The sequence below is a fragment of the Cricetulus griseus genome, chromosome 6 (genome assembly GCF_003668045.3).
Source record: "Cricetulus griseus strain 17A/GY chromosome 6, alternate assembly CriGri-PICRH-1.0, whole genome shotgun sequence".
In the NCBI taxonomy this organism is placed as follows: Eukaryota; Metazoa; Chordata; class Mammalia; order Rodentia; family Cricetidae; genus Cricetulus; species Cricetulus griseus.
The window spans coordinates 32,134,032-32,144,985 of NC_048599.1; the positions used below are offsets into that span (position 1 = coordinate 32,134,032).

General features: G+C 41.0%; 1 protein-coding gene across 2 annotated transcripts in view; it reads right to left on the minus strand.

Moving 5' to 3' along the window:
• The window catches only part of Kiz (kizuna centrosomal protein), a 106,831-nt gene extending 96,273 nt beyond the window's left edge, over nucleotides 1-10,558 (minus strand). For both annotated transcript variants that reach the window (XM_027421590.2, XM_027421589.2), the window contains exons 1-2: nucleotides 10,389-10,558; nucleotides 4,902-4,964 (exon numbers count right to left, since the gene is read on the minus strand). In XM_027421590.2, coding sequence (XP_027277391.1) covers nucleotides 4,902-4,964; nucleotides 10,389-10,504 — 179 coding nt within the window. In that variant the 5' untranslated portion in view covers nucleotides 10,505-10,558. The remainder of the gene's footprint in view (nucleotides 1-4,901; nucleotides 4,965-10,388) is intronic.
• Nucleotides 10,559-10,954: the final 396 nt, after the last annotated feature.

The following is a 10,954-nucleotide window of genomic DNA, read 5'->3' on the forward strand; positions in this document are numbered from 1 at the left end:
TACAAGAAACACACCTCAACTTCAAAGACAGGCATTACCTCAGAGTAAAGGGTTGGAAAAAGATTTTCCAATCAAATGGGCCCAAGAAACAAGCTGGTATAGCAATCCTAATATCTAACAAATTAGACTTCAAACTAAAATCAATCAATAGAGATGAAGAAGGGCATTTCATATTCATCACAGGAAAAGTCCATCAAGATGAAGTCTCAATCCTGAACATCTATGCCCCAAATACAAAGGCAGCCACATTTGTAAAAGAAACATTACTAAAGCTCAAACCACACACAAAATCACACACACTTGTAGTAGGAGATTTCAACACTCCACTTTCACCACTAGACAGGACCACCAGACAGAAACTTAACAAAGAAACAAAGGATCTAACAGAAGTTATGACCCAACTGGGTTTAACAGATATCTATCGAACATTCCATCCAAACCTAAAAGAATATACCTTCTTCTCAGCACCACATGGAACCTTCTCTAAAATTGACCACATAGTTGGCAACAAAGCAAACCTCCACAGATACAAAAGAATTGAAATAATCCACTGTATCTTATCAGATCACTATGCTTTAAAGTAGAATTCAACAGTAATACAAATTGCAGAAAACCTACATACTAGTGGAAATTGAATAACACCCAATTGCACCATTCCTGGGTTGAGGAAGAAATTAAAGACTTCCTAGAATTTAATGAGAATGTAGATACAACACTGAAAGCAGTGCTAAGAGGAAAGCCCATAGCACTAAGTGCCCACATGAAGAAACAGGAAAAAAGTCACACTAGAGAATTGACAGAACAAATGAAAGCTTTAGAAAACATAGAAGCAAACTCACCACTGAGGAGTAGATGCCAGGAAATAATCAAACTGAGGGCTGAAATCAATAAAGTAGAAACTAGGAAAACATTACAAAGAATCAATGAAACAAAGAGTTGGTTCTTTGAGAAGATCAACAAAATAGGCAAACCTCTATCCAAACTAACCAAAAGGCAGAGAGAGAGCACACTAATTAACAAAATCAGAAATCAGAAACTTGAAAAAGGGGATATAACAACAGACACTAAGGAAATACAGAGAATCATCAGGTCGTACTTTGAAACCTGTACTCCACAAAATTTGAAAATCTAAAGGAAATGGACAATTTTCTGGATAGATATCACTTACCAAAATTAAACCAAGAACAGATAAGCAGTTTAAATTGACCTATAACCCTTAATGAAAGAGAAGCAGTCATCAAAAGCCTCCCAACCAAAAAAAGCCCAGGGCAAGATGTCTTCACTGCAGAATTCTACCAAAAATTCAAACAAGAGCTAATACCAGTATGCCTCAAATTGTTCCACACAATAGAAGCAGAAGGGACATTGCCAAACTCTTTTTTACGAGGCTACAATCACTTTGATACTCATGCCACACAAAGATACAATTAAAAAAGAGAACTACAGACCAATATCCCTCATGAACATAGATGCAAAAATACTCAACAAAATATTGGCGAATCAAATCCAAGAACACATCAGAAAAATCATCCACCATGATCAAGTAGGCTTCATCCCAGGGATGCAAGGATGGTTCAACATACGAAAATCCATCAATGTAATCCACCATATAAACAAACTGAAAAAGAAAAACCACATGATCATCTCACTAGATGCTGAAAAAGCCTTTGACAAAATCCAACATCCCTTCATGATAAAGATCTTGGAGAGAACAGGAATAACAGGAACATATCTAAACATGATAAACGCAATATACACCAAACCAATAGCCAACATCAAACTAAATGGAGAGAAACTCAAAGCGATTCCTCTAAAATCAGGAACAAGACAAGGCTGTCCACTCTCTCCATATTTCTGCAATATTGTACTTGAAGTTCTAGCTAGAGCAATAAGACAAGAAAAGGAGATCAAAGGGAAACAAATTGGAAAGGAAGAAGTCAAACTTTCACTATTTGCAGATGATATGATAGTTTACATAAGTGATCCAATAAACTCTACCAAGGAACTCCTGCAGCTGATGAACACCTTCAGCAAAGTAGCAGGCTACAAAATTAACTCAAAAAAAAAAAATCAGTAGCCCTACTATATACAGATGATAAATGCAATGAGAACGAAATCAGGGAAACATCACCCTTCACAATATCCACAAGCAACATAAATATCTGGGGTAACACTAACCAAAAAAGTGAAAGACCTGTACAGTAAGAACTTTGAGACTTTAAAGAAAGAAATTAAAGAAGATACTAGAAAATGGAAAGATCTCCCATGCTCTTGGATAGGTAGAATCAATATAGTAAAAATGACAATCTTGCCAAAAGTAATCTACAGATTCAACAAAATCCCCATCAAAATCCCAACACAGTTCTTCACAGATCTTGAAAGAACAATACTCACCTTTATATGGAAAAACAAAAAACCCAGGATAGCCAAAACAACTCTGTACAATAAAGGATCTTCTGGAGGCATCACCATCCCTGACTTCAAGCTTTATTATAGAGCCATAGTTCTGAAAACAGCTTGGTATTGGCACAAAAATAGACAGACAAATGGAATCGAATTGAAAACCCTGATATTAACCCACACACCTATGAACACCTTATTTTTGACAAAGATGCTAAATCTATAAAATGGAAGAAAGATAGTATCTTCAACAAATGGTGCTGGCACAACTGGATTTGGACATGCAGAAGATTGCAGATACATCTATACCTGTCACCATGCACAAAACTTAAGTGCAAATGGATCAAAGATTTCACCATAAATCCAGCCACACTGAATCTTCTAGAAGAGAAAGTGGGAGACACCCTTGAATGAATTGGCACAGGAGACAGCTTCCTGAACATTACACCAGTAACACAGACATTGAGATCTGCAATTAATCAATGGGACCTCCTGAAACTGAGAAGCTTCTGTAAGACAAATGACACAGTCAGTAAGACAAAACGACAGCCCACAGAATGGGAAAAGATCTTCATCAACCCCACATCTGACAGAGGGCTGATTTCCAAAATATACAGTGAACTTAAAAAGCTAGCTACTAAAACACCATATAATGAGATTAAAAAGTGGGGTGCAGAACTAAATAGAGAATTCTCAACAGAGGAATCTGAAATGGATGAAAGACACTTAAGAAAGTGCTCAAAACCCTTGGCCATCAGAGAAATGCAACTCAAAACAACTCTAAGATACCATCTTACACCAGTCAGAAGGGCTAAAATCAAAAACACCAATGACAATCTATGCTGGAGAGGATGTGGAGAAAAAGGAACACTCCTCCATTGCTGGTGGGAGTGCAAACTTGTAAGACCACTTTGGAAATCAGTATGGCAGCTGCTCAGAAAAATGGAAATCAGTCTACCTCAAGATCCAGCAATTCCTCTCTTGGGTATTTATCCAAATAATGAATGTCTATACAAGGACATATGTTCAACCATGTTCATAGCAGCATTGTTTGTAATAGCCAGAACCTGGAAGCAACCTAGATGCCCCTCAACTGAAGAATGAATAGAGAAAATGTGGTACATTTACACAATGGAGTACTACTCAGCAGAAAAAAACAATGGAATCTTGAAATTCACAGGCAAATGGATGGAACTAGAAGAAACCACCCTGAGTGCGGTAACCCAGTCACAAAAAGACAAACATGGTATGTACTCACTCATGTATGAATTTTAGACATAGAGCAAAGGATTACTAGCCTACAATCTTCTTCATCAAAGAAACTAGGAAACAAGAAGGACTCTAAGGGAAAAATTCATGGACCCCAGGAATGGGAAGGGGCAGGAACTCCTGAGCTAATTGGGAGCATGAGGGTAGGGGAGAGGGAGCAGCCAGAATGAGAGGAGGAAAAGAGGAGAGGAGAGGAGGAAATGGAGAAGCAGAAATACTGAGTTGGGGGAAGAATAGAGTAGAGCAAGATGAGAGATACCATATTATATGGAGCCATTAGAGATCGGAGAAGAGATCTGGCACTAGGGAGATTTCCTGAGACCTACAAGGATGACACGAACTGACAATCTAGAGAATGGTGGAGAGGATAACCTAATGTCCTTCCCCTATAATGAGACTGATGACTACTTTTTATGCCATCCTAGAGTCCTCATCCAGTGGCTGATGGAAGCAGAGTCAGACACACACAGATATACACTGAACTGAACTCTGGAACTTGCAGAGAGGGGGGAATGAAGATCAAAGGGGTTGGTACCAGGCTGGTGAAGCCCACAGAAACAGCTGGCCTGAAAAGGGGGAGCACATGGACCCCCAGACTGCTCTCTGGGAGGCCAGTACAGGACTGATCCAGACCCCTGAACATGGATGTCAATTAGAAGGCTTCCACACTCTAGGGGCCCCCTGGTAGTGGATTAGTATTTTTCCCTGGTGTAAGAAGGGACTTTGGGAGCCCATCCCACGTGAAGGGATGTACTCTCAGCCTGGACACATGGGGGAGGGCCTAGGCCCGGCCCAGGATGAGGTGGACTTTGGGGAGCCCCCATCGAGGGCCCCAGCCTGGCTGGGGAGTGGAGGATGGATGGGGTTTGGGGTGGAGTGAGGGGAGGGAGAGGGATAAGGGATGTGAAGCAAGCTTGTTCTTAATTTGAACTAATAAAAAAATTTAAAAAATATTCCAACTGTAAAACTATGACATAATAGTAGGGACATTTTGTGTGTGTGTGTGTGTGTGTGTGTGTGTGTGTGTGTGTTTTGTTTTGTTTATGTAGTCCTAGATGGCCTGGAACTCACTATGTAGATCAGGTTGGCTTCAAACTCACAGAGACACAGAGATCTGCCAGCTTCTGCCTCCAAAGTGCTGAGATAGGCATGTGCCACCACCATATGTTGTAGGCATTAAATTTTGACTAACAGCTGTAAACAAGCTGGACAATCTCACTGTTATCTCTTACCTGCACTTATCAGACTTATTGTATTCATAAAGCTTGTCTTCCAGGTCCAATCTCTTCTGTTCACTGTAATATAAAAAAAAGTCACTGTATTATATAAGTTAAGCTAATGTACTTAGATCATGATGTCCTTTGAAGTCACACCTTTGTGAGACTGTTCTATCAATCTATTTTTTAAAAAATGAGAGAATGTTGCACGATAAATAAAAGACCCATAGTAGAGCATGAGACTCTTAATCTCAGGGTCATGGGTTTGTGCCCCATGTGGGGTGCCAATTGTTGCTTGATAAATAAAAACCCAGAAACAGATATTGGGGTTCAAGGCTTCATGCTGAAGAACAGAAAAGCAAAGCAGCTGGTCACTAGACCTTACTCTACCTCAGAATGAAAGGTGATCCTGGCTCCACCAAACCTCAGACTATAACCTCTCTTCAGCGTGGCTGGAGAATCCTGAGACTTCAATATCTTCCTATCCTCAATGTGGCTGGAGAATGAATCCCTCCTATCCACAATGTGGCTGGAGAATGAATGTCTGATACTGACTACTGAAGTCCCTGCTCCTATCTTTTATATCCCTCTAGTGCTGGGATTAAAGGTGTGTGATCCCAGGTGCTGAGATCATCTTTGTGTGAGCTGTTTCTCTTTAGGACTGGATCAATCTTGTGTAGATCTGGGTGGCCTTGGACTCACATAGATCTGTCTACCTCTTAATTCTGAGACCTAGGATTAAATGTGTGTACCACTACCTCCTAGCTTCTGGCTGCAGGGATTAAAGGTTTGCATCACCACTGCCTGATCTTTATAGCTTGATACTGACTTTGTTTTCTGAATCCTCAGGCAAGCTTTAATAAATCATAAATAATATATCACCATAGGAGAAAATGTCATGGGTGGCTGAAACAAAGACCTGTCACCAAGGAAGTAGAAGAAACAAGGGGTACACCAATATGAAGCAAAAATTCAAGATTTTCAACATGAGTGGAATACTGTCGTGCATGCCTGTAGACCCAGGACTTAAGAGGCTGTGGCAAGAGGACTGGGACATTGAGGCCAGCCTGGACTACATAGTGGAAACCTAGCTAAAAAACAAAAACTGACAAAGATTCTCAAAGAAAGGGAAAATGTTTGAGGCCAGCCAGAGACACATGGAACCTTGTCTCAGAAAACAAACAAAGGAAGACTGAACTCAGAATAAATGTGGAAAGGACGTCATATATTTATTTCCACATTAGAAATATGTATTGAGAGCATAATTATTAAGTTTTCAAAGATTTCATAACCAGTTGGGTGCTTGACTCATGAAAAATGAATGACTAGATGGTACAGGGAAGTTGTGCTTAAATTACAAGGACAGACAGATCTTTAAGTACATCTAGGATGCTGTGCCTCCATGGTATTAAGGCCAAGACTCCATGGTTGAAGTCTGACCATGAGGAATCATCTAAAGGACCCAGCTTGGGGCTTACCATCTAGAAAACTTAAGAAATTTTTAGGAAGATGACCAACAGGTACAGAACAAAAAAATTCGTTCCAAGAAGACAGAAGAGATATGGCACACAAAATGCAATGACCCTAGACCAAAAAGAACCAGAAAGAAAAAGGGACACTATTGGGACAACTGGTGTCTGGCATGAGTGTGTGGACTGACACAGCAAGGCTGACAGATAACGGTGAGAATAGTACTATGGCTATATAAAAGAACATTCTTATCTTTTTTTTTTTCCAAGTACATTGAAGGTTTTAGTGGTGCTGGGCTATCACACCTACAGTTTCAAATATTTCATAGAAGAGCACTGATTTTAAATAGGTGTATGGGAAGAGAAAACCAAGATACAATATTGGAACTTCAGGAGAATGTGTGTGAAGAAAATACGGGAGGTCTTTGTCTCATGTTTGCAACTTTGTTATAAGCCTGACTTTATTTTAAGATAATTTTAAAAAATGAATCTGCAGTATCTAGTGAAAAGGGGCCACCATTTCTTTGAAGGTCCATCACCTCGAAAATTGCAAGTTCTTTTTTAAAAATCTTTGTTCTCAGTTCCCTCTGCTAATCAAGCTTCTTCTCTCCAAACACTTCATATCTTAGCAACCACAGTCAGACACATTGTGGTTCTCTATCCCATGCAAAAAAAAAAAATGGTGCTGATCATGTCAATGATTCCTCTTCTAACTCCCTCCTTCATGCTGCTGCATCTCTGAACAGTAATCCTTTGTATGAGTTTTAAACATAAGGCTTAAAAACTGGATATTGACCTCAATGAAAGTCAGAGGGAAGGCTTATTGGTAGGATCACTGTGTAATGTCTACACATCAAACCTGAGATGCTTACATAGCCCATGCTTCAGTCACTTGCACCCTCATCTGGGCTTTCACAGCCGGGCTGTTCTTACAAGGCTGGGGGTTCTGCATTATAAGGCACTTATTCTGTCTGTGCCTCAATACTACAATTTTCCATCACCCTCAGCTCTACTTAACTAATATCTCAGTGTCAATTTCTGGACCATTATGATATGTTACCCTGAATCAATATCACCACTGAAAATAACTGGGGCTGGTTAATGGACCTTTCAAAGGATGTTTTTATATACAATAATTGTTAAGCGTCGGTTCCACTTATATGTTTCTACCACACTTGTGGGCACTATACACACTGCAACATGTCACTCCATTAGACTCTTTTAGATTCAATTATTGACTTTCACGACAATGCACAGAAAGCACTACATACACAGAGAAAAACATTCAAGCTATAAAATTACACCTATGTGTGAATACAGAGATGATGACTGGGGTTCAAAATATGGCAGTTTCAAAGGAAAACCCAGCTATCAGATCAGCTAACATTTCAATGACTGCCTCTAAAAGGGTTGAGAAAGGGTGAACTGTGTTTATTGTTGCTGTTAATCTCCAGCTTCTCCAAAGCTTCCAAATTGATAAAGCATTTCTGATTGCTATCCAAATTGCAGTATTTGAGATGACCATGAACTTTCAGGAGACAGTGTTCCCTATATTGAGACTGGCTTTTAATTTTAAAAATGTTAGTGTGTGTGTGTGTGTGTGTGTGTGTGTGTGTGTGTGTGTGTGTGTGTGTGTGATTCATGTGTGACAGTCAGACGACAACTTTCAGGAGTCATTTCTCTCCTCCCACCTTGTAGGGGGGTCAAACTCAGGTCATCAAGTTTGGTAGCAGGCACCTTAACCTGCTGATCCACTTCAGCAGCCCAGCTTTAAAATTTAAAAGCCCACTAATCTAGTTTTTTGTTTGTTTTTTTGTTGTTGTGTGTTGTTTTTAAAGTGAGTCCTTATTTTACATATTAATCTAGTTCCCTCGTTTGGATGAAGAACCAAGGTTCAAAAAGGCGAGATGACCCCTTTTCAAGGTCTCAGGACCTGCACAACTAGAACTCATGATCCCACAATCTTACTGTAGTGTTCTCTCCAAAGTTACTTGCTTCTCTATCTTGTGTGTAGCATGCATTAATTAGAGTTACTTACAGATTCTTAAAATGAAAAATGATCACACACAGCAACAGATTTATACTGACTTAAAAAGTAAAACAAATCTTCAAATGCAGGACCATGAACAGGCCATAAAATGTGACTCCAATTTCTTATGTAATTTCAACAACCTTACCTTGCTTAATAATTAAAGCAAAAAGTGCTAAACATAAAGTGGATAATCACTACACAGTTATTGTACCATAAGGACCATAAACAGCCAGGTGTTCCTAGCATAGGAGGCAAAAATAACTCACCAGTAACTTAGTTCAAAAGGACTGTCATTTAAATCAGTAATATTTTAAGACCAGATCTTTGGCTATGAAACACAGATAAGTAAAGATCCAAGGTAACTATATCACTCTTCAACTACAACAATGAGCTAAAGGAACTAAAACAGTAAGTCTTGGTTTTTAATTATCCGCTATGTGCAGACATTTAATATCACCCTGGATGACTAGAAAAAGATCATTATTTAGTGACAATATGAGGCCACTGGGTTCCACATAAGGCATTCATAACATCTAGACAGTAGCTAATTAACTCTTAGATTCCACTCAGAAATTCAAATATTTTACAAAACATCTCACACATACTATACTATAAACCAAAGGGTCTTCTGGGTATCATTTCCCTCCCAGAATTCTCAATGTAGGCAAAAAAAAAAAAAAAAAGTAAAAAAGTCACCTGTGCTCTCCCAGAGAGTGCAGTAAGCTGAAGGTACAAACATTAGGAAAGTGTTTGGAAAAGAAAGGCTCTGTGGGGAATGATACACATTTTTTAAAGGCAGGGTATCACTGTGTTGCCCTGTCTGACCTGGAACTCATTCTATAGCCTAGGCCAGCCTTGAACCTGTGGTCCTCGTATTTCTGCCTCTTCAGCACACACTACCACAAGCATACCCATTACTAGTTAATTTTTTTTAAGTGAGAGAGTTAAGAGATCTCTAGGGTAGGTGAACAGGAATGTGTCAGAAAGAAAACAGGATGTAGAAAGAAGATAAAACATGGAAAGGACAGTTAAGGCCTGCTGTAGATAGTTTACAAATAACTGACAAAAATTAAGTCTAGCATAAGATGTAGCTACTTTGAAAAATCACTTACTTTACCTCACCTGCAATTACTGTTATCATCTTAGAATTGTTACAGCTCCTCTGTTCCATCTGGATGATTCTGTAACTTTAACACTCATTAAATGTTTTGTTTATCAAGAGATCCAAAAATCTATTTCCTTTCTTGTCAACTAATGAGATTTCTAAGCCCAATTAATTTGGCAGCGAAATAAATGTTCCAACAACTTATCTCTCATGTGGTTATGTATAGTCAATTGCTTTATAATTTTCTCTGTTTATGCATTCTTAGATCTAGCTGTTTCCAATGGTTCTCATCTTTCATGTCTTAATCAAAGGCAATCCCAAGCCTCAAAGCTGAACTTGAAAATTGCATCCCTTCACTAGAAATTTAGGCAGCCCCAGACACCTCCAAATGATGCCAGCATTTTGACAAGGCATGGGTTTTAACACACACACACACACACACACACACACACACACACACACACACACACACACACGCCACCACACTCCAGCCTGCGTTCCTGGACCTGTCACCATTGATGCAGTGTGAGTGTCACACTAGGATGACAATTTGAAGAGAGAATGAGGAGGGGCCGTGTAGAAGAGGACTAGAGAAATTCACATGGCTTGATGGAGACTGGCAGGCAAAAGAACTCCCACTCTCACTTCGGTAGCATCCTCAGCCTGAGGGACCCGGCTTTACTTGCCATGGGAGATTAGTCTCTCGCTGCACCTAACTCAAACACTGGGTCATTTGTGGTGAACTTTGTGCTCCAACCCCATCCGGAGCTAGCGGTGGTTCGCAGGCGGGTCCCGGGCCTGGTGAACCATTGGCGGGGAAGAGGGAGGAACACCAGACAGGGTACCCGAAGCTCTCAGTGGCGCAGCTGACTTCCCGCCCCGTCCCGCGGCCGTACCTGTCCCGCAGCGCCTGCTGGAGCTGGCCCACCCTTTCGTAGTAGCTGGGGCTCGCCAAGGGCGCGGACGCGGTGGGGTCGTGGCGCACGCCACCGCCACCGCGCCCTCGCGGCATCGCCACAGGGCAGCGCGAGGGCCTGTGTTGCCAAAGGAGACCGCCCCGACATGCACCGCGGGTAAACAAGGAGCCAGGCGGCCTGAAGAGGGCGGGCGGGAGGCGGCGCCGAGGAGGCGGGGCAAAATGCCGGGGGGTGGGGTGGGGGCGGAGCGGAGGTTGAGAGCCAGGCAAAGCCGCGAACCCTGGTAGCTAGGCTACTGGTGCCAAGAGCCAAGGCTACTGGCTACAAGAGCCAAGAGAGCTGTGTCACCTCCTCTCTGCTACATTTGCTTTTCTCCTCCCTGCTCCTGCTATAGAATCCGTCCCAACTGCATTCATTTTATCAGATGCAGTTTCTTGCTTCCCACCCCTTTCCCTGCCTCTTTTCTTCTTAGAATTTGCAGTGAGACACTATGCAGGGTTGTTGTGTTATCAGCACTTAAAAAGCAAAACAAAAAGGCAGAAGGA